The sequence below is a fragment of the Hydractinia symbiolongicarpus genome, chromosome 5 (genome assembly GCF_029227915.1).
Source record: "Hydractinia symbiolongicarpus strain clone_291-10 chromosome 5, HSymV2.1, whole genome shotgun sequence".
NCBI lineage: Eukaryota > Metazoa > Cnidaria > Hydrozoa > Anthoathecata > Hydractiniidae > Hydractinia > Hydractinia symbiolongicarpus.
The window spans coordinates 30,180,171-30,204,904 of NC_079879.1; the positions used below are offsets into that span (position 1 = coordinate 30,180,171).

At 32.7% G+C, this 24,734-nt stretch overlaps 2 protein-coding genes across 4 annotated transcripts; one reads left to right on the forward strand and one right to left on the reverse strand.

Moving 5' to 3' along the window:
- The first annotated feature begins 1,245 nt into the window (after positions 1-1,245).
- On the forward strand, positions 1,246-13,356 carry LOC130645839 (lysophosphatidic acid phosphatase type 6-like). Of its 3 annotated transcripts, none has more exons than XM_057451948.1 (11): positions 1,246-1,375; positions 4,195-4,452; positions 5,970-6,322; positions 6,952-7,082; positions 8,227-8,309; positions 8,437-8,657; positions 9,424-9,524; positions 10,222-10,299; positions 10,671-10,800; positions 10,899-10,987; positions 12,088-13,356. In XM_057451948.1, exons 2-11 carry the CDS (start codon positions 4,446-4,448, stop codon positions 12,155-12,157), a joined length of 1,263 nt encoding a protein of 420 aa, XP_057307931.1. In that variant the 5' UTR covers positions 1,246-1,375; positions 4,195-4,445; the 3' UTR covers positions 12,158-13,356. The 3 variants fall into 3 exon arrangements, with proteins under 3 accessions (XP_057307931.1, XP_057307930.1, XP_057307928.1); XM_057451947.1 differs by having other exon boundaries at positions 1,276-1,573; XM_057451945.1 differs by having other exon boundaries at positions 1,276-4,452.
- Positions 13,357-16,406: 3,050 nt separating this feature from the next.
- On the reverse strand, positions 16,407-18,450 carry LOC130645840 (uncharacterized). The gene is made up of 2 exons (XM_057451949.1): positions 17,123-18,450; positions 16,407-16,960 (listed from the first exon to the last, which is right to left on the reverse strand). The coding sequence occupies exons 1-2, from the start codon at positions 17,855-17,857 to the stop codon at positions 16,955-16,957; spliced, it is 741 nt and encodes a 246-aa protein (XP_057307932.1). The 5' UTR covers positions 17,858-18,450; the 3' UTR covers positions 16,407-16,954.
- Positions 18,451-24,734: the final 6,284 nt, after the last annotated feature.

Sequence of the window (24,734 nt, forward strand, 5' to 3'; positions counted from 1 at the left end):
ACTAACAGAAATTAACAGATTGATATTAGGTGTGACAGGGTAGTAATACCAGCAAAAATGCAAAAGGACATGCTCAATCGAATATATTCAGGAATCATGAAATGTCAGACATTCAAATGGTTCACACGCTGACATTGAAAGAATCTGAACCAATGGTGACAATTAGTACAACACATACACAGGGTTTAAACGATCAATGAACTCTAGCTACAGAAACATGAAGAAGACAGCAACTCAAATGCAACGATTCCATATGGCAACAACGATTCTGGTGAGGATTTGTTTATAAACAATATTTTTGATAAGAAAGTTCCATAGCAGACGAGTGAAGCCAAAAAGACCTATTGACTACCAAGACCTGTAAAGAAACAGCAACAACAACAAGAAAATAGTTTGTTATTTTATGTTGCATATTATAGGAACATGATTTTTTTCGTGAGGGTGTGGGATATATACTTTATTCATAGAACATCAGTGTATACACCAGAACTTCCTGAAAACAAGGGGGAGATGTTACCTGAAGCCTCTGTGTTATGAGAAGGACAGAATATCCACTGCTCTGGTTCAGGAACCCATTCTGAACGTAAACACAACAAAAAGCATTTCCCATAAAAGAGGCACGATAGATAGTTAAGCTACAGTATTCAAAATTTCGTAGTTAATAATTTTTGCTGATAAATTCAAATAGGCCACTAATTTTTCTGGCTTAGCTATACTATAGCTATAGCTAATTTCCTGGTGGTAAGAAAAGTTCTGCCAGATCCTCCCTTTCGCTTCTTCTCTATATATTAATTATTATATTCTTCTAATTTAGCGAAACAAACCAGACTAAAATATTGACGAATACTACTTTAATACAAATACATAATAAACTTTGATGTAGTGAGCACGTTTATCCAAAGTTTTGGTTACCATTTTGCACTTTAAACACCATGTGATCCTTTTTAATAAAACACGGAACAACAACAACGAAGTTCAAGCCCTAGATTGCCACAATCTAGAGGAGGGGGAGACTGATGTGTGCATATGTTACATGGCTAGCCTCACAGATATTGAGGCATATATCTTCTCTATTATTTTTTTAAGAGACGCCATGGCTTAGAGATTAAAAGTCCCAGAGTATTTAATGCTACTTTTTTTTATCAACGCAGACTTAGGGTCCAGCGCTCTACCGGCAAAGTCCCTGCAACATCCAACGGCCCCCACAGTGTGCATTCTCTCCAATTTTCCTTACATGGTTTGGGTTAACCCAGGGCTATGAAGAGGACAATTTATCCTACACTTTCAAACATCAAAGTTGCAATGAGGTTTTAGAATACATAAAATGCACCATTTTCTAGATGATCTATAAACAGTCCATTTTGCAAAATTCTAGGTAGACAACGCTATAGCTATAAATAATTTATCTGTTTAATTCACTCTGAATACTCCTTTTGAAGTGATGCTCCAAGATGATCATCCACAATACTGTCTTCATGGCCATGCATGCCACCCAATACACCCACCAGTCTCATTCATCCATGCCATAACAATTTTTTATCTAGCATTTAACTAGCTAGCTATACATATCCAGGTACTATATCGTGTTTTGTTTATTTTTGCTGCTAATAAAGCTTTTTCTCCTAAAATCAGCCCATGCAGCAATTGTGTAGGTCCCACCAGTAAAATTCATTTGCCCTCCCTTGTGTCATTAATTTTATTTTAGTGATTTATATGGTTACCCTCATTAATTTTGTAAACAGAGTAAATGAAACTTTAGTATGTTATTGCCAGTGACCCTGCTTATAAAATTAATTCAGTCCAACCAGTAAAATTCATCACAGTTTACTTCCGATCCTTTTACAATTCTCAATAGGAACATTTTAACACAAGATACATTTATTTAAAAATAGTAATTTAAAACTGTGAACTTGTGTGTTGTTTCCAGTAGAGAGCGAAAAGGTAGTTCTAAAGAGTTTAAAGCTCCCTTAAAGTTCCCATGTAATCTTACAGAAATATCTAAATTATTTTGCCAAGACAGCAGCCTACAAAGACCTTTCGGTCATAAGTTGAACACTGACTCTTATCTCATCTGTCTTGAGCTATCTTAACCCTATGTTGACCTGAAGTGTATGGTGATGAGTTAAACGGATTTTTCAGATTTTTTGCTTTTATTCTAAAATTTCAAGCTTACCTCACACTTAGAAAAACGTAATCGAAAATCAACTTAAAGTATTACAAAAATAATATTTTTTTATATACTTGCTTGATTTGTTTTGAGAATTTAAATAAATTCCTTTGTGGAAGGGCTTGTGCATCATTTACCAGATGGTTTCACTATCTTATTCGCTGCTCAGGATTTTATATCTACAAAGCAGTTTTATATATTTATATATATGCGCAGTTGTTTTTGTTTTGTTTTTTAATATTTGTAAGAGATATATACTGAAGATAAGCTTATAGCAGGTGATGAATATAAGCAATAACTCTTTACTACTTTCCTCATGGAAAACTCTGCAAAAGTGTAGGAAACGTACAAGAATGCCCACATAGACACAGCTTTTGTTGTTTACAATTTGAGTTGGCAAGTGTTTTTTTTTTCAAGGTTCGAATTAGAAAAGTAAGGTTGGTTAGCAAAAATTTCGGCACTCTGTAACGAAGTAAACCATCATCTAGATGTGGCCTGGGAACATCATAGATAAATTACTATTGGCTAGTTTATTACTACTTGTTTTTCGACATACTCGACTCGTTTTTCGACGAGAATTTGTATTTTTTTGTGACCTGCGAGCTTTACTTTCCTGCCTTATTTTTTTTTTGTTTGAGACAAGTGGGGGACGTTTAAACTCGTGAACCTCAAACCAAGAACTGACCGTAAAAAAGAAAAAAAATGTTGGATTGTTGAGAGACTAAACAACCCAAACTAATTCGAATACAAACAGTGAAAACAAAACTTTTCCAAGGTAATCACTGTTATTATCTTGTAAATGTTTAAAATGTAAGTGTTTTAAACACTTTTCATCACACTCATGCTGACAGTAGGAACACTTTTTTATAGAACAAAAATTATAAACAGGGCTGACTTTATGATATTTTTTGTTATAGCATCAGTATTTTGCATCATCCATATTTTGTATCCTGTGTCCCACGTCCCAAAATCAGGGTCTCTTATCCCAGTGTCAGAGTTCCACGCCCCAAGTCTCACGTCTAGAGTCCCACTTGTAGATTGCTTTGAAAATTTATAAAACAATACCCTAGAAGGCTAATACGGCTTCTTTACAGGGTAATCCCCTTTAATGTAATCAGATGTAAAAGTGGTCCTAAAAAGATAAAATAAAACATGCGCATAAAGCTTTTTTAATAACAATAGTTTTGGGCTTGATTATTTCAGGTAATTAACAAGCCATTAACCATCGTGCTAATACCTAATGAGATTTTATTTTCAATAAGTTTTACAAAAAAACTCACTGTTATGAGAAAAAAATTACTGTATTGTTTTATTGCAAAACTATTGTTAAACCACTTGCAACATAGCTCTGGCAAGATCATTAAAGTAATTACCTATGAAGTAACCATAACTTGTTCTAAAATAATGAAAACGCAAAATTCACTGTATTTTGTGTGAATAATCATAATAACTCATCCTGCTTAAAATCTCTATATTGAGTCCTAAAATAAGCAGAGAAAACCAATGAAGCTTAACTGTTGCTGCATTGTGAAATGAAAAATATATACAATCTCAATATTTTACTAAAAAAGTTATAAAAACATTCTTGCTTTAAAATTGCTGAAATACTCAATGATTATATTTCCACATTCTACAAACCAGTTGTGATGTTTCTTATGAAACCTTCCATTAGTCATGTTTGTGCTTTCCTTAATACAATTCTCGTGATTTGTACACGATCTACGACAATTTTGCTTTTAACAATCCAGTTTCCAATGCTTTTTCAAGCGATCCACAAATTGTTTTTGTTTTGGTGATCCCGTTAAGACAGTCTTTAAATGCCTTACAGAGGTTTTTTTTTTTGTTTTTTGCAATCATGTTTTAATTTTTTTCAAGTGATCTACTTTGCCTTCTTTATTTTGTTTTAATAGTTTTCGACAAGTTACATTGGGTTTTTCAAGAAGTCTGTTTGGATTTAAATAAATATTGATTTGTCACATTTAGCTTGGCTAACATTGATTAATAATAATTTTTCTTGTGTTTTTTAGCTTTAACCATGTTCCATCTTGCAAAAACCTTGTCTTTTGGGACACCAATTTTATCTATTGTTATTTATTGCAAGAACAGAAAGAATCTTTTTTCCACTCATGTTCAAGCAGCTGAAAATGAAATGTGCTTAATTGTCTTGGTTACTCAGTAAAAACACACTTATTAATCGAGAATATTGTATTATGGCACATTTTGGTATACAACATCATCCGCATGGAACGCAATTTGTAAATTTGGGGAATGGATTGGGATGCCGGGTAAGAAAATAAATAAGTAAGGCAGGACAGATAACGCATGCTGCTAGTAATCATAACAAGGTAATCACACCAAAATGCTTGCCTAAGGCAAAGAGGGTAATTTCCTAAGAGTATGCACGTTTTGGTTGCCCCTCACAAGCTTATGTCCTCATGGATCATAATATTGTGAACGGTTTCCAAGGCATGACCCAGATCTCTTCATGCATGAATAACATACTCATATCCTCTATTCACGAGGTACATTTCACAACTAATAATACATTTACTTGTCACTTGTAATTAATGATTAATTATTTAGTTTATTAATTATATACTTATTTAATAATTTATTCTCATGCATGAAGGATATTGTTTCTCTTCCACTTCAATCATGAAGGTACACTGCACTTCACTATAAACCGATAATCACATATGGTGTCTTCTGCACCCAATAAACATGTGTTATCAATAATCATGAGCTAAAGGTGGAATGCACAAGCTGGTCCAGTATTGGCCCAGCGTGTGTTACCACATAATAATAATATCAGGATTCATAAAAGGGTGTGCCTCACCGTAATGATAATAAGTGATAATAATATCAAGTAATAATAAGATACACAAGCCTCACACACGCATCTGTCCAAATGTTATATGGCTGACGTAGGAAGCCCGACATCCCCAAATTTCCCCAAATTAGTGTGGGTATTGGAGGAAAAAGTCAGTCATTAAGAGTACCGGCTTATATGCGTCAACAACATACATACATACAAAGGAGCCTAGATACACGTTAAAACTGTACAATAGCCATAAAAAGCAAATAACAGTCTATGGCCAAAATAAACACAAAGTCATAATACTTGACATATATAAAATCCATATTACAACACGAATTGTGTATGTAACCACAGGACCTAGTCTAGTAATTATAATACAATAAATAACAAAGATCACTCTGTAAATTTAAATGGATCGAATGTCCCACAACTTAGGCACGTCATTGAGGTTGGCCATTTTAGAACACCACTGTGTTAACACTTTATTGGGAAGATGGATATATCGACGATAACAGTCGCTGGACCACCTGCCTAAGATCTTAATGGCAGAGTCTGGAATACCGCAAGATGCTGCGGCAGAGGCCCCACCAATCCTGAAGCTATGCGTATTGAGATCGGGCCCATTTACGCTAATTTTTACAAAGGCAGAAACTAACTTCCTAGTAACAAATTCGCCGTTGGAGAGAACAAACCAAGGACCCTGATGAGTACCTCTGTACACAAGAAATTGAGAGAAAGCTTTGACAGGACACAAATCACCCTTAATCCTCCCAAACCTAATTTGAAATGTTTTCCTAAAGGGATCGGTTTTAGAACTTTTGATAGTCATATAAAGAGTATTGTTGCAAGGTGAGAAGCTAAACTCGGATGGGGACAAGTTACATTGGGTTTTTCAAGAAGTCTGTTTGGATTTAAATAAATATTGATTTGTCACATTTAGCTTGGCTAACATTGATTAATAATAATTTTTCTTGTGTTTTTTAGCTTTAACCATGTTCCATCTTGCAAAAACCTTGTCTTTTGGGACACCAATTTTATCTATTGTTATTTATTGCAAGAACAGAAAGAATCTTTTTTCCACTCATGTTCAAGCAGCTGAAAATGAAATGTGCTTACAACAGGTTCAAGTTATCTTTCGACATGGTGCACGGACACCACTAGTAAACTTAAATTATTCTTATGATATTCCTAATATTGAAGAGTCAATCTGGGATGCTGAATCTTTAATGCAAAAAAACTCGAAAGTGGATGTTAGATATAAATTAATGCTAGACAATGGCATGGAAGCTTCAAAATCAGAAGCAGAAAGTGTATACTTAAACCGTGGAACATTGCGGGTACTCATTTTCTTTGTGTTTAACAGCATTTTTTTTTAACGTTGAGTGTTTTGTCCTATTGAATGCATAACTTTTAAAGCTTACCTTCCAATTCAAAATAAGTTAACAATATTTATGCTGTTCCAAATTTTTCTAGTCGCCTTATCAAAATCATAAGATCGCATTTTCTCACTTCTGAAAAAATATTTCTTATCAATGTGTTACCAAAGAAATATGAATTGTTAAATCAAGGCTGCTCGTTTTTACGACTTTGATTTGTCAGGTAAAGTTGCAAGTTTTAAGCAAAATAAATAACTTTTTCCTAATCTGCACATTAATTTAAGTTTAATTCAGATAAACTTTTTTCACCAAAGAAGGTAAGCTTTAGGATATATTTTAAGATTTCAACTTCTACATGATTTTTGTAATTTTCTGTGAAATCATGACACAAAAATTCGATTTCTTTAAATTGCAAAATTAGGTTTTTGCAATTAATCATGGTAATTCAACAAGAACGTTTTTGTTTTTTTGTTGTGTCATAGAAATTTTTACTATGCCAATGTAATTAACACATGAAGAGTTTTTTTCTTTGTAAAATGTAATATAGTCAGAGAAATCGGTTAGTTTATGTAATTAGATACCTATTTTAGGGTGGCTGTTATACAGGCCAGTTAACAGCAATTGGCAAAGAAGGAATGTATAATGTCGGCAAGTTACTAGCTAAAGAATACATTCATAAACATGACTTGATATCTCCTGTGTACTCACCAACTGAAGTTTAGTAAGCGTTTGTAAATTAAATATTATTTTGGTTTTCATATTCCTTATAAGTAAGTTCCTTATAAAATTTTGTTGTCATCATTTTTCGGAACATATAAATGTGCGGTGAATTGGAATTTTATCCATATGAGGTGGTATAGTTCTAGATACCAGTGTTCCAGTTAAGGTTTTACAATTAGATTAAAGAACAATTTTTTGAAAGTTGCCAATTATTTAACTTTTATTAAAAAATGATGCACTTATAAACACTTTAAAATAGGAAATAATATTTATTATAGTGTTTTTTATACTACATTTTCATTCTAGATTGTGTTTTACAAAATATCACAAGTTTGTCTAGTGTAAATACACATTCTACTAGTCGGTGGTCGGTTTTGCCTGTCCTTCATTTACCGCATTTTTGTGCGTCTCACTGCTGTGGTTACCATTTTGCGTGACATACGTATATATTGGCATTAAAATATAGATATTTGTTATGATTTTGAGGAATAAATGATTGGTTTAAGAATTTAACGAACTAGACTGATTGGTTTAAACAAAAATTAAATAAAAAGATTTATTAAAGTAAAATCTGAATTAACTTTTAGACACCAAATGGCAGTATATGCTGTGGTGGTGGGGTGGAAAGGATTGTGTCTTGCTTTTTTTAATTTACCAACGGTAATTTAGCCCTTTGAGTCCAGGTCAGTTTGATAAAATACAAGTAAATATTTTCAGAGCATCAGAAAATTATTTCTAATTGCACATTATTTTGACTTTAGACGCCCCTCACTTTTCCCCAGCATGAAAAAGATAACAAAAACTGTTGGTAAGCAAGGTGTACATCCTTTCCATCCGTCTGTTTTTGAAAAAAAAATTATTTCAAAACTACCCGATTGCAAACTGCTGCACATAATTCTCACATATTATGTAATAATATTTAAAATTGAAGACTGGGAGAATATGAAATGCTAATTATACGAAAACAAGTATTCATCTAGTTTTTTAGCTGTTTTTAGAATCCATTTGCTTGTTGTCTTTTTGGTAATTTTTCATGAATCATTTTGTAATTTTTAAATGGGACGCTGGATAAAACGCTTGACAATAAAACATTTTACAGTTGATCTAACATGGAAGTTGCTGATTAAACCAAATATTCTTTTTAGTGTCAGAAGTTCAAATATTAAAAGAACAATTTTATCAGCTACTTCACTGTTAGCTGGGCTCTATGGCAAAGAAAACATCCCAGGTAAAGTACCACTGTAATTTACAAACACATTTTGTATATATAAACTTTATAAAGCACAGTATTAATGACTTAAAACTAATGGATATTTTGTAATTACAATAGTAAGTAAATAGATTTTTGATTATAGAACCTGTGCAAATGTTTACCAAACCGCCAACAGAAGAAGATATCTACCCAAATTGGGGACAGTGCAATAATTTAAAAATATGGGCAAATTATGTTATGAGGAATCATGATTGCTTGCCTGGACATAAGGAAGACCAAGAAAAAATCCATAAATTGATTGGTGGTGAAGATGATAAGCCTCTTCATTTTATTGCTTTACTTGATTACATCTATTGTCGAAAGGTATGCTTTATTACGTCTACTGTGGAATGGTATTTTTGATTACATCTACTGTCCAAAGGTATATTTGATTCCAGAAAACAGATTTTAAAAACGTAGTACTCAGCAACCTTTCATTAATTTGACTGTTTGTTCCCACTCAGCAGTAACCCTATGTCAAGAACATTTCAATGCATTCTAATTTCAAAAATTTTTTAAAAAAGTTAAAGTATTTTGACCGTTAGAAGTTGTCCTAGAGAGTAAAAACACATATATATTTGATTTTTACTTTGAAATAGTAAACATCTGTTTTGTGGCCATCTGTAAAATTTATTTTAAAAAAATAATACACCTTTCCCGAATTTATTTTCTTTGATGTGCCGCAGCTCTTCTATTTCAACTTTTTTAAAGAAAACGAAATCCTCACATAAAAATTGATAAATTGTGAAATTTTCATATTCATACATTAAACAAACAACCTGCTACAACAGTTTTTTTTAATTTTGTACTAATTAACCTTTGCTCGAATATGAGGCACAAGTCGAAAATTAAGAAGGCTTTGACCGTAACAATGATGCCAACAAAACAGCACTTTCCAATGTCGGATTAAGTTGAAAATTTATACACACACCAATTTACTGATGCTGAATATGATAATAAAGTCAAAACATCAAAATGTTTTAAAAAACATGTAATTTGGGAAACGTGTATTTAAGAAGTATGATTTTGACGTAACGAAATTTATTCATTGCTATGCAGGATAAGTGACATTTTTTAAATTGGTTTTTAGGCACACAGAATACCTATTCCTCTTGATTTACTTGCTGAAGAAAAGCTCATTGTAAAAAGGGCTTCGGAACTACAAGCTCATGTGATTGGTGGAGAAAACAAGTAAATGAGTTTTATAACTAGTATAATGTCATGAAGAATTTATTAGGGAATTTGTGAAACAAGAATGGGGACTGTCGGCAATAACTTTTATGAAAGCCCTATGTATGAAAAATATCAAAATTTGATTACTTACAACAACAACAACAACAAGAAATTAAGACAACATGCAAAAAATGTTAAACTGACAAAGAGAAAATTTCAGCGAACCTTTTCACATTCTGTTTTAAGTTTGTGGGAGCGAAATAAAAGTTAGTTAGTATATTTTCCTCCTTTTACATAGTTCCCATGAAAAAACTCCAAAAATTGTCGGAAATACGTTTTTTCCAGATTTTCGAATAAAGTCCAAAAAATTCAGGAAATCGGATTAATCACGTATTCAAAAGGATGATTCCCCTGTTTCTCTTAAAGAAAATGCTAACGAAAGTTAATATATGTTCTATTTAATAAGGATTTCATAGGGGGGGTAGTTTCGAGTGGTAGCCATTATCCAAGGCTCTGGGAAGTATATGACCTAACAATTTAGCATGTAGGTGTGTAACATGTATGCATCATAGTAAAAAAGAGTTAAAAAACAGAATAGAGCTAAATTCGAACGTGTGGATTTAGAATAAAAAAATGAATAACTTTTATTTTGTTGTATACATTAAAAAGTTTAAACTTTAGACATATAGCACAGAGTGTAATTTTTAAATTTTAGTTCAATGTTAGCATGTGGTATTGGATCACTTATCAATACTTTCTGTTGTCGTATTACAGAATGGATAAATGAACCCAGGTAAAACCTTAAATATTTTCTATCTATGTAACGTACTGTAAATACTAGATTCAAAACCCCCTCCTTTGAATTTTACAATAAGCGTCTTGGTAGCACCTAAGTCTATATTAAAGATGAACTAACGAAAAAACCTGCATGTATGTTTTTTTGTGATTAAAGCACTCTTACATATTACGAAACCTACACGCCAAATTCCTAATTTAGTCACCCAAAAATCATTTCGCTAGCTATCGCCGCTATTATTGAACAAAAGCCAGCCTGGTTCGTGTATATTCTAAAGCTTTTGTGATGACCGACAGTTCTTTTACATTGTCGCTTTCTGAAAATAAAAGTATTACTATTAAAGAAATATTTATTGCTTTTATACATAGGGAATCGAAGTTGTTATTATACTCTGCACACGACACTACATTAATTGCTATACTTAATGTATTGGATGTTTTTAATAAGCAATGGCCACCGTTTGGGTCTTATCTAGCGTTGGAACTATACAAGCGAAAGGTAAGCTGATCTGTCTGTTGTGTTAGTCTGTTTGTTTGCTTGTATTTTTAATTGTTTGTTTGTTTGTTTGTTGATATAATTCTCTGTCTTTTAATTAGGATTCAAAGTTTTTCATTCGCGTAGTGTATAATGGAGAAGCATTGATTGTGGACAAAGAACATGGAAATGAATTTATTGCTGTGGATAAGTATGTTTAATATTTCATTTAGAACATTAAAACAAGGTAATTAATAAAAAAATACAAATACATATTAGTCATTACTAGACGGCATTACGTGACTGTCAGAATATTCGTAAAATAAGAGTTTTAAACGCAACGTAGTGTAACGTGAACCGAAAAAATTTCTCGAACTTTAGAGCAAAGATTTTCGTTACCTTCTTTTACTTTAACCACGCCTTATTGTAAGCAAAAAAATTTTATATACGGTTATACTTTTTTTTTTGGAAAAATAAAGTTGAATTTTTGGTTTATGTTTGAGCAATTTTTGATCTGTAACAACGTTAAAGTAACCTGCGAAAGTCGCCTCCATCAAAAATAAACTATAGTTAACGATTTCTTTAACACTATGTCTTTGTCATCTGCATTATCTTCGACTTCAACGACCTTAACCTCTTGACCCTAAGGAAGTATTTCTTGATCATTAAGCCTTTTCTCTGTTACATCCACAAGAAATCCATAAAGCTCTCGGTGTAATTGTAGTCTGTAAATATCGTGGTCGTACATTGAGATTATGAATGGGTCATTGATATCATTTTGAGAGCGCTCATTGGTAATTTTTTTGATCAACTTCTTCCCATGACAAGACTTGTTTTTGACATCACTCGCGAGAATCGAGGCTTTATTATGTTAGAGAATCATATGTAAACTCTTTAAAAATATGTTCGAATTGTTCTTTCATTCTTTTTCTTTTCCTGCCAGCCTTTTTATCTTCGACTGATTTAATTTTACACTTGGCTATATGCAGGATGTCCACTACTCCCTGGAACTGGCTGAAGCTCCTGGAATTAAATTATACTACTTGAAATTTGCAAAAAAAAATAGGAAAATCCTATAAAAATGTTTTCTGCCACCCTGTAGACGGGTTTAAATGTGTTTTTAATAATAAACAGCGTAATATGAAAAACTTTATTATATATGTCTCATAGCTAGTGAATTTCTGTTCTATATAAAGATCTTAGAGGATGAATGTTGAAGAAGTAAATCCTGGTGAACCATAAAATGTCTTTGTTGATATTTTTTTATATATTCGAACCATAAATAAAAGTAAATGAACTTTCCTGTTTTAGATTTTTAAATTTGGTTGGTAAATATCGCGTAGAAGACTGGGCACTAACATGTGGAAATAAAGCACCCTAAAGACAACAATATTTTCGATGTAACAAATTTTTGTGAATATTCTCTATTTTTGGCAAATATCACAAAATAAATTTTTATGGTTGCTAATCTTCGAATAAAGACCCAAGCTAAATTTGCATGAAACTATACTTTATGTTAAAAAAACTAATAAGAGGGCCAGATTACTCACTTTGTCCCCAGGTTGCTACTGGTCTATTATTTAATCATTTTTAAATAAAATCTACTCGAAACAGCAGGTAAATTCTGCGAAAGTTGATAAACACGTAATAGCGTTTATTTCAGGATTTACAGTATTCTAGAAATCTATTCTGTTAAATATTTGGATAATGCCTTAAAATATGTTTTTTTTTTTCGAGGTTGAAAACGCTTCTTACTGAAAAAATACATTCTAATCCATTCTTATTTACTATGATACGTTATTGTTACAAATTTGTATTAGTCTTTTCTAACCTTTGTCATCAAGGTTGTCGCTTTTTAGAATTTACAAAACATTAAAAAAATGGACAGGATAAGTTTTTTTTTATCATAGCTATATTTTTAAATTATATTGTAGTTTTTTTTAGTATATATTTTTAAATTTTTTAAAATTAATATACAAGAAGTTATTAAGAAATTTAATATACAAGAAGTTATGAAGAAATTTAATATTTTAGGCATGTGTGGGATCGCTTTCTCTTATAATTTTGAATGCATTTCTTTGCACTATTTTTATGAATCGTCAGTGAAGTGAATTTATGCGAATACATATTATTAAGTATTTGATTTTTCCTTTTTCTTTTAGAAATTTTTTTGAAAATGATTTTGATAAGTAAATATCGTAAATACTTACGTTTTGACACCTTTACTTTTAAGCTTTGATCTTTTTTCTTACGCAATGAGAGGGTTAAAAGACAACTAATTGTAAAACAAAATATTAGAAAATAAATGAAATTATTACGCAGCTTATCTCTTGCGTTTAATTTTGTGCATCCTTATAGCGCATGTGCGTGTCTTTTTGTAACAAATTACAGCTAGAAATAAATCCAACCCGTCCCCAGGACTCTTCACTTTTATGAGAGTCCTAGGAACAAGGTTGTGGAAAGAACTATGTTGACATTTCCGTGTAACCATTTTTTACTGGGATTATTTCACCCCGTTTGGACACATAGTTGAACAAAATTTTTTAAAGAAGGAAAACTAAGTTTTTAAAAAAATTGCTTTACTTAAATAACAGATTCTTTAGCGAATGCAATCACAAGAACTTCTGAGTTTAGGATGCTGTGACCATAAGCAGAAAACCTATGATATTTAATATTATGGGTTTTGCTGAGCAACCAGTTGTCATCATGGCAATTATTTAACACATTTTTCACAATTTTAATTTGTAAACCATAACCATGATATTCAAACTTTTTTCACAAGTTTTCACAAGTTCCGGAGAAATACTTTTCACGACCTTCACATCCTCATGGGGCAACTAAAGTTATAAACGAATTTCGATAAAAAAAACATCCCAAATAGATTATTTACAAAAATGATAATAAAACTAATTGTTGCATTTTAAATTTCGTTTCACTAATCAGATTGAGATTTTTCAACAAAAACATAGGGTTGCGACAATAGATCCGAAAACAAGTAGAACCATGATTTTTTTTTACAAATTTGTGTACCTTTTGCCTCCACCGTATAGATCTTGAAACGCTGATCAAGAAAATGTATAGAATTATATACTTTTGACAAACGGTTGCAGAGATATTAGGGTTTAAAGGTGTTTTTGATGACATCATCAACCCGTCTATTCCGAAACGGATTTGGGGACCCAAGTTTACCCAAATTGGTCCTAGGTGGTCCTTAGTTACCCATGCGGTAAAAAATCATTGACGTCACCATCTCGTTTCCAAGTTATTTAGCCTCAAAGTTTTAGGTGCGCTGTAATGGCTTCAGTAATTTAGTATAGGATATTAACGTTAAAGTAGTGTTATTGACGTCGCGCCATAACGTCAGAAAATTTAACATATCAGAGATGCATTTTTCGGCAACATCAAAGGAAAATGAAGACATCCATTTTGCCTGTCACAGACACACAGACAGACACACTTAGCGTATTATTATAGAGATGAAATTCAGCTTAAGTACGTTTATAAAATATTTCACACTCATTAATTTGCTGGTATTCACGAAATTGAAGTTTTGTTAAATCTTATTTTTTCGGTCTAAGGTATTCCGAACATACTGTGACTATTGACACACTTTTAGTGCGTCATAAAGAAACAAAAATCACAGCAGTAATTTTTTGTTTATGCCAGCACTTTTTTGTGACGTTGAGTAATGGCTAATATTTCAATAGTCTAAAAGCAGAACAGGAAAAAAATGTCATTAAAAAAAATGGCAAACTTATCCGCTATAAAATAATGCTTTTTCTACTAACCCTAACCCTAACAAATTATTGAGACGCACGAGATTGCGAGCAATGAGAAAGATTACCAATGTGCATTAGCTCGTGTGCCTTTACAGGGTGATGAAGAAGCAAAGTTTTTGTTCCTGCAGGCCCATATAAGGACTCCACATACGTGTTGCATGAAAATGTTACACGAATCACCATTAGCAAAACTTGCAATACGTTTATTCTACAGAATTCACTTCCTGCAATTTAAAATATTATTGCTTAGATAAATAGTTGGTAAAATTTGGGGTGAGAGAAGCATGTAAAAAAAGTTGCTAGGCGAGCGACAACATCAAGATCGGAAAATGTACAACGACGTCCTCTTTAAGATGATGTGCTATTTTATATATAAAAAAGAAAACAAAAGAGAAGGCGGACTTGTCTTTTCTTTTATGAAAAGTTAAATTTCCATTTGATAGAGAAGCAATATCAGCTAGCGCAACTGTTTAAAAAGCTGGATATTTTTCTTGATCATCAATCGTTAACTTATTTTCTTCTATTCTAACTTGGTTTTGCGAGATGAAACTCTTCGTTGTTGTTTTACTGATTTGTATGACATCTGTGGATGCGTTGAATGCTGCTGGAGGTAAGCTTCTTTTTTTTAAATAAAACCTCTTTTTTTAATTTGAACGAAATTTAAAGAGCATCCTATTTACTTAACATTTAGGTTGTTCCCACTGTGAAGATAATCCATGTGATGGTGCCGTTTGCGCTAATGGAGAAGAGTGCCACTGTATGGAATCGTGTTCCTATATTTGTAATGTAAAGCCTAGCGAGGGTGGTGGTGACTTAATATTTTAAGACTTATTAAAAGAAAAAATATTTAATAAAAATTGTAGTTTTTCTAGTATTCTTCTTCTTTCTTAGGGAGTGTAATTACCTTTTAACCGATACCTTTTCTGGACATGTAGACCTACTTGCTAAACAGTTACCATTAACTTTTGTGGATTAGTTAAATATCGAGTTACTTTTATGTCAAGGTAAACCAAAGTTTGATATCAAGAATACTGTAGCACACATAAATAGCATTTTTAACATTTAGGCGCAAATTATTGACAAGTGAGTCGTGAATATAAAGTATAAATTTTATCATATGATTCTGATGCCAAATCTGACAAGTGTTTTGAAGTAACTAATATGCGATTGGATATAAGCTAGGAAAGAATCAATGGTGGCGGATCTTTGCAAACAGACAAAAAAAAGAAATAATAAAAAAAATTTGATTAAAATTCATATAAACAAGAAGCCCGATGGCTTGAAGATTTCCGCCATCAGCAGAGATAATAAGTATGGCATTAAAATATGTCATAAAGTGAGAGAATATTCTCAGAAAACGCGATGCATGTTATCTGCAACTAAAGTTTAACATGTTAAAAAACAGAAAAAAACAAAGTAAGCCCAGCGTAAATATCTTTGTTCTGAGGACGAAACAAAGTATATAAGAACATAAGTAATAAAATCTAAGAAAATGTTAAGATTATTCTAAGGCTTTGTGAAGCTTGACTACAAATTTTTTTAATAAAGATATTAAAAAAATATAAAAATTCCAAGTGCTACAAACTGTAGAAATTATCATCAAATTACGGTAACACCGTAAATAACAGAATAATCATCCCCTGCTGAATAAGCATTACTACTTAATTAACTGCCCTGCCAATTAAGCGCCCCCTATAATAGGCGAAATCAAATAAGCTTCCTCTCCACGTGCTTATTCGTCATTTACAGTAAATTAAGAACATCTCAAGAATATTTATAGGCTGCATTTCAAACGTTAAAAACATTGAAAGGGCTTTCTTCCATACTCATGTTCTATATTCATTGTCTATATATAAATAAAAATAAAATATTTTACATATAGTATTTTCTAAAAAAATAAAAGCTTTAGCTTGATGTCTTTGAAATTAATCTAGAAAATGTTGGACATTTTATGATATATACAAATTCTTTTATGTAACATTGAACTTCTGAATGTTTCAGAATTTAGACGTTATTCTTGCTCTCTCGCTCAAAATGCCGACGGTGGATGTTTTGATAAAGGCTGATCAGAAAAAGAAAAAACATTCAAAAAATGAGGAAAAATAATACAATTGGATACTTTTCCATACACAACATACTTACCCCTTCATTTTTACCCACCATCAAATTTAAAACCATCAGGAAAAATAACGTATATACATGACAGATATATACATGATTTTATTCAGTGTTCACAACATATTTCACATGTAAGAAAGACTAATACAAAAATTATTATTAATTGTGAGAATAAGATAAAAACATTGTGGCTTCACGATAAAATACCAATATTAGGACCAACAATGAGTATGTTTACTATTTTTTATTGACAATATATTTCGGATAAAAATTATCCATCATCAGGTCTAAAAGCAAATAAATAATGTTAAAAACAGTTAAAAACAAGTATAAAATTATTCAACATATCATACATAAACTACACCTCACACTACAACAAATCAAATTTACAAGAAAATCTAAAAACAAAACGAGTTTAGAAGAGAGTAAGGTAATTAAATTTTTATTACCAATGCTCTGCTTCTATATTCGTCTTTTGTATTTAAAACCGGTTTGATGTAATTGATCATTAACGCCTCAAGAGTCATTAAATGATAAACGTTCCGTGTTGATGAACATAAAATTGATACATTTTCCATTGTTAAAAGATTATTGCAATCGTCGAAATGCTTTCCCACCGGACCAGTTCTTTTATGTTCCTTAAGTCGTTTGATTAAATGTCGGCTCGTCTGTCCGACATAGCACGAGTTGCATCGTGGACATTCTATTTTGTATACCAAACAACTTTTGAAACATTTTTCAATTACAGGTTTCAATGGAGGCAGAGAACTTTTCAACTTTTTCAATGTGAAAATAATTTTACACGGAATATTCAACTTTCTCATAGAAGTTTCAAATTTCTCCGAAACTCGCCCACGATATTGAATGAAAATCATCTTCTCTTCAGACTCTTCTTTCTCGTTTTCTTCATCAGGATTCTCGTTATCATTATTTTCCATAATCTTAGATATCGTACTTTTAATTATCGGGTCATAGAAAGCTTTCGGATATTGATTTTTCTCAAGAACAGTTTTACCTTTTTCTAGACTTTGGTGAAAATTCGACCATGTGCTACACGCTCGATGTATTCGATGAACTAGGCCGGATACGACTGACCGTTTAAATTTGATTTGTTGTAGTGTGAGGTGTAGTTTATGTATGATATGTTGAATAATTTTATACTTGTTTTTAACTGTTTTTAACATTATTTATTTGCTTTTAGACCTGATGATGGATAATTTTTATCCGAAATATATTGTCAATAAAAAATAGTAAACATACTCATTGTTGGTCCTAATATTGGTAATTGTGAGAATATTTGATTTTTTTAGTTATACTTCTTCAAAAATTTGCACAACACAATTTCACTGAAATATCACCAGAAAGACGAAAAAACATTTTTTCTTCCAAGTTTAAAGTAGTCTAATTAACTAAGCTTTCTTCTTCGAGTTGATAAAATGAGCTTCTCTCAAATTAAAGCTTAGACGCGAAAGAATTACTCAGCGGAAACCCCAAGTTTAAATCGAACAATGTGACTAATCGCTTCAGAGGACATTTTAATTTATCTGTGAGTTGTTTACCAAGCTTGGCCAAATCTTACTTTGGTAAAAACTTTGTAGAATACTAATGTTTAATATGGTGAGTGAAACCACTCGCTGGAATATTCAGGATGAAAAGGGCTATCCCCGATAATAATCACGTGAGCAGAGAACAATAGAATTAGCCAATCAAAAAGTGCGGCCAGATTTTGGCCGCAGAAAAATCGTTTAAGACCCAGCGTAATTTTTCCCACCTTAACTACTCCGATTTCCCGGTTACGCTGGGTCTCCTGGCTAAGTTTAAAGCTGCTTTCATTTTAATAGGGTCAGGTTTTCTATAGTAACTTCTAAATTTCAGCAGATTTTACGCTTTGTCACCCTCAAGTGTTTTTTAATTGTCTTATATAGCAATTGTAGACGCATAATTTTGTTCTTATAGTTTATGAAGGTATTTAAACATCAGCCTTTCTAATTCAATTTATTTCTTGTTGGCAAAAAATTCAACATGAACTACCATTTTCCTGCTCTAAGTTAGCAAACTCTGTTTCATGTGGGCAATTTATATTTTGTTTGTGATTGTATGCTCCCATACACAAATGGTAGTTACATTTAGAGAGAAATTTATAAGAAAATGAGAATAAAACTTATATATGTAAATTAAGTCACACCAACTGCAATAAACCCCATGGCGAATACATGGCAACGTAAATCGGTAATTTTTGTTAACGCCTGGGTATTCGCCTGGGCCAATTGCAGTGTCGACGATGTCGTGAATTAGAAAGGCTAAACGTATATATATATATATATATCTGGACTGGATTTTCAGCTTACAAAAAAAAAATACAAGTCCTGGTTATAATATAGATGTAAAAAATGATTAAAACATAGTATATAAGTGAGCTTTGAAATAAAATAGTCTATGGCTTATCCCCTGCATATTTTAGCCTGTCAATTTGCGTATGGGGTCTGGAAATATAAACACCATTGTGTCATAATGAAACATGTCTAACTAGCTAGCTACTATATGATGAGGTTAACTGTAGCTAGGGACAAGTGATTTTACAGAATTCAAGTATAATTTCATCCAATCAAAAAAATATTTTGTACCTAGAATGCGTCTCTGGTTAGTGGGAGAATGAAATGGATAATTAAAACCATTGTAAAACTAAAGACAAAAGGGGTAGCTACCTACATCCAGTTGGCTAACTATTAACACAACTAAAAACTTTGCTTTTCTGGTAGCTAGCTCGCTTTACCTATTCTAGCTATAGATGAATTCCCGTGTGATGTCATTTGTTTACATTTTTGCGGACGCGCAAGGAACTGGCAGGAATTATAACAAAATTAAGTTGAGCACGTTTAATGCGATCTAGCCATGTGGAAGGGATCTGAATATTATGCCTCATGCACGAGGATGATAGAAAACAATATAAAAAGAAGTTAACTTTATCCGACGAGACAATATTGCCTGATCCTTATATACTGGAGAACTGGAGTAATAAGGTTGCTTTAATGCCTGATTTAACTTGGGGTGATATGTACCAATATCTGAGCGAATTTTCACATGAAGCTATGAAAGCATACAGGTCGTTGGAAGCCTATAACTTTTATGTGAGTGGTCATGTACAGGATGTATTTTACCATGCAATCGACAATAACTATGATTATTGTTTTATTAAATCTGAGGAAGGTATTCTTTCCTAATACAGCTAGCTAGCCATATGAAACTAATAAATATTTTAAACATGTTTTTTTTGACTTTCAGGTATTGTCTAGTCAGAGACAAGGACAGAAACAACAATGCTACGAAGTATGCAGTAAACAAGTCTGGAGGGTGGATCTTTACTGCTAATTGCAAGTGTATGGCAGGGTAAGCATGGCAAACATTACTTCAGAAATACTGACAATTTATCTGCTTTTTCTACATCACATAAAAGGTTTTACAAAAATCAAGGAGACAAGCAATTCCTGTTCCATTGACTGTAATTAATTTCTCCAGGCCCAAATTTGCACAAAAAATTCCAGTAGTAGTTGAAAATCAAAACAGTCAAGATAAAAAACCATATAGCTTCGACGATCCTATGGCTGGTTCATGTGAATTCAAAAAGAGGAAAATGTTAGAATTATATTAAAATATTAGCAAGGAATCAGCTATTTTAAAGGCTATAGATATACTTCCTGATGCTTATGACACAAGTGCTACTGATACAGTGAAAACAAAATTTGTAATCTGCCAGAACCCCTTGCCACTCTTTATTTACCAGAAGCAATAAATTTCGATGATATTACTTTGGATGTTACAGGCAAAAAAAGATTTATTGATTATGAAATGACACAAAGTCAAAAAATGTACGACAATTTAACCGAAGTTACCAATATACAAAGTGATAGCAAAATTTGGAAATTACACAGAGCTGGTAGAATTACAGCATCAGTTGCAAAATCTGCCTACACATTAAATATGGAAAAAATCCTAAATAACATAATGCAATACAACAGAGAAATAAACACTGCAGCTACAAATTATGGGAGAAAAATGGAATCCCTTGCATTAGAACAATATAAAAAATTAGTTCCAAAAAATCATGAAAATATAACCATTAGTAAAGCAGGTTTACATGTCAATGCAAAATACCATTTCATTGGAGCTTCTCTTGACAGCATGGTTAGTTGTCAGTGCCATGGCATTGGTGTGGTTGAAGTCAAGTGTCCTTATAAATACAAGAATGGCCTTGACGGTTGTGAATCAGATAAAGAATTTCCAGTTGATGCACAGGGTATCAAGTACAACAGCAAATGTTAGTCACAAACACAAATTATTGCCATTTTTTTATTTGGACACAAGGAGACAAGTCAGGTGACACAATGCTTATCAATATAGAAAAAGATGAAAAATTCTGTGAATTACTGGTATCAAAATTATCTGAAGTCTTTTACAAATTTATTCTCCCTGGAAAAGTTAGCCGTGAAAAAGATCCCAAAAATGAAATGCTTGTCAAGTTATATTGCAAATGCCAGCGTCCAAGTTTCCCACCAATGATTGCTTGTGATGCTAAAGATTGCCAAATAGAGTGGTATCATTACGGCTGTGCAGCACAGCATGAATCAGGCATCTTTAACAACCAACTCTGAAATAACTTTAAAACTGTTTTAAAATAAATCCTCTACTGAAATATCTGGCTACAGCACGGTCTAAACCCTTGTTGTTCTTCCGTACATTGTGGTTTCTTTCCTGCCATTTAGAGCGCATGTGCACAATAATGTAAACACGGAATTCATCTATAGCTTAGCTAGCTTCTTGGTGACTAGACAAAGACATGCGCAGATCAGCTAAAAAACACCAGCTAGCTATAACCAAAATACAATAATTCTTACCTTATATCAAGTATACTATAATATAAACTACTCTGGAGTTCCCACCAGCAAGCCAACCCTAAAAGAAATTCCCCACAGGCACAGCCAAAGGACAAGATTTGTACAACAAGGATTCAAAATGCTTTTGGTCATAGCCCAAAGCTTTGGCCAAGGAATGTAGAATACTAGAAGATCGTGAAGATCAGATTATTTACAATCTGTACTCTTATTAGTTGTAAACCAAACGAAGCTTTCCTATTGGTTCTCAGGTAATAACAATGACAGGGTCCGCGCAAATATTTTAGCCTAAAGCCTTAATAGCACAACCCCGTGCATCCAGCCTAGCTGCGCTGTCTCTCCCTGTATCCCTCAAGGCGATTTTAAAGATTCCGCGTAGCGGTCGGCGGAAATCAAAAAAGTTTTTTTCCACAATAATGAAAAATAAAGAATAAAAAAATGAAAAATAAAAAATAATAATAAAAAAAAGGTTGCTGTTTCGTTAAGTTACGAAAAAGCTACGTGGAACATCTTTTAGTTGGAACCGGTACGCACTTTTTTGATTATTTTTAAGAATCGAACATTGAAGGGTCGGAAGTTACTGATTATTTTTATAAAAATAATTCTTGCAAAATAAGTGGAGAGAAGCGATGACCTTGAGCAACCCCGTCCCCAGGACTTGGTAGGCTTTTTATATCTAGTCGGCGTAAATATAAAAAGCTAACAAGTCCTCGGGACAAGGTTGGACCTTAAGCTTATCACCAATTTGGCTATGATTCCCAGACCCCTGGGAAATGTTTTCACAATGTCACATGCTATGGTGAAGTGAAAATTACATGAAAACACAAGCTTTACGTCAGGAAAAATTTAAAAAATTTAGCTGTTACAGTTAACATCTTCTGTTAAAATAGATTATCATTAAGTCATTTGCTATTTCGCAATTAGGCCAGATGTCACCAAAAGTACATTCCTAAAGGGATTGGGTGACCAATCTGGTCCAGGTGACCACTAGAACTGCCTACGTAATGATGAATCAGCTGATGTCACTCTTTTTTAACAATTTATTTGGCCTGAAAGTTGTAAGCGCAATGCAATTGCACCAAACTAATATAATAATGTCAAAAGTGTTACAAATACTAGAAGATGATATTTTTTTAGACTTCGTTAAGAAAGTTTTACAAATTAAATCCACTTTGCAAAAGTTACAGACACACATTCACAGTTGGCATATAGGATAATTACCTCGTCTAATCGAAACTTGTGGAGTGGTAACTAAGTAGATTTTTTTTTGATAATTTTTTTTTCTTTTTTTTTAATTGATTCTTTTTCCCTTTTGCTTGGCGAAGATCAGCCATAGAGAATATAATACATACAATACACATCGCTCGAGTAGTTAGTTGGATACGTACTTTAAATAACAAACTGAGAATATACCACATCTAATACTGTTCTGGTTTCTTGTCGAATATTTCCAAGCCTTGTGTATACAATTCGTCTTCCACGTCCAAGAAACCATAAAATCTCGGCCCAAACAGATCGTAGTGTAAAAGATCAAGAACTTCCCATATCTTTTTTATATACGTTGAAGAGTTATCTTTTCCAAGACATTTAACATAGTTTGGTAATTTCTTGTTACGCACGGTAACTTGTATGTTTCCATAAACAGGATATCTTTCGTACCTTGTGATGGGAGCTGGCGAGTCTGGCCGAAAAGTAATCAGCATTAAATCGCATGCGCGTTCACTTTTCAGACGTATTATTCCTGTGGGAATTCTGTGGTTGTCATTCTTGCGAAAGCGGATGACATGAGGGTGAAAGGGAGCAATTAGTGATTCAAACCTGACAGTGCCTTTTACTTTGTAAAAATCAAATAAGCTTCTATTAAGAAGGAAATTAGCTTTTAAGGAGAAATTACTTTCATCTTCAAAGGTTATCAAAGCAGTTTTCTCTCTCTTCGTTTTCCACTCGTATTCAGCTTCATCGGTAGCTATAAATTCACCAACGTAGGAAACTGAAATCATTTCGAGCTGTTTAAAATCACGTCCACCGAAATTAAAGTCCTTTTTTATAATGCCAAAAATTTCTTCGTCTGATTGTGGAACCAATTCCTCTTCGGTCACAGGAACATATTCCTCCATTAAATCAACAATTTCTTCTCGACATTCATCAACATCAAATCGGACTCTTTTACCTCTTGTCTCAGCAATAATCAGCAAACTCGACTTCTTATCGAGAACAGTGATTTCTTGACCTTCATATAGAACGACTTTTGTTTTTAAAGAGCATGGAGTTACAACACGCAAGTGAACTGGTAGACGGTATGCTTTTAACACGTCAGACAACAGCTGTTCCGCCATTATTTCATATACATATCCAAGTATATAAGAGTACAAAATGCTTAAAATTGCAGGTAATGACTGTCAGCTCTTAATTCGTATTTTGATGTTAGGATAAAAGAAACCATTCAAATAATGTCTCATATTCACCTTCGTCCCCATGCATTTATTCAAAGATGCAAAAATCCCTGAGAGCGAGAGTGACATCGACTTACATTTACTTTCGAAACTTTTGTTTTTTTATAATTTCATGAAAGATAATTTATAAAAGCTCTTTTAATCAACCTTATTTAATACGATAAAGATATATACACAAAAACAAAAGATAAATACTCCAAGCATGCAGTTGATATTATTGCTGGTATGATGTATTTATTGGAGAGCGCGGGATGTAATAAGTTCAGTTTACAACCAAATAGTACTTTCTCCTCCCTAGATTCTATTACCTGGAATCGAGGTTGCAAATAAAAATATTTTGAGATACTTACTTAAAAAACAAGACGATTAGATATGAAATGACATAAAATTAACCCAGTTTATTCTTATTTTTAGCTTCTGTTGCCGCTTTTTCTTATACCAGAATTCACCGTCCTGATATAATAAAAACAGTCACTGGGAACGAGGTTAAACGAGGATTAACCGACTTAACGTGTTCTTAATTTCTAAAACTAAAAACGTTTATGAGGTCAGCTAATTTTTTGTGCGCCCGCTACCTTACACCTGCATCATTTTGCAATTGCTACGTCGAATCTGCGCCTTGTTACAAAAATAAAGCATAAGCCCAATGGATGGGTTTTCACTTTAAAGTGATTGAATAGATTGCAAATAGATGGACTGACCTCCACTGATTGTCATCT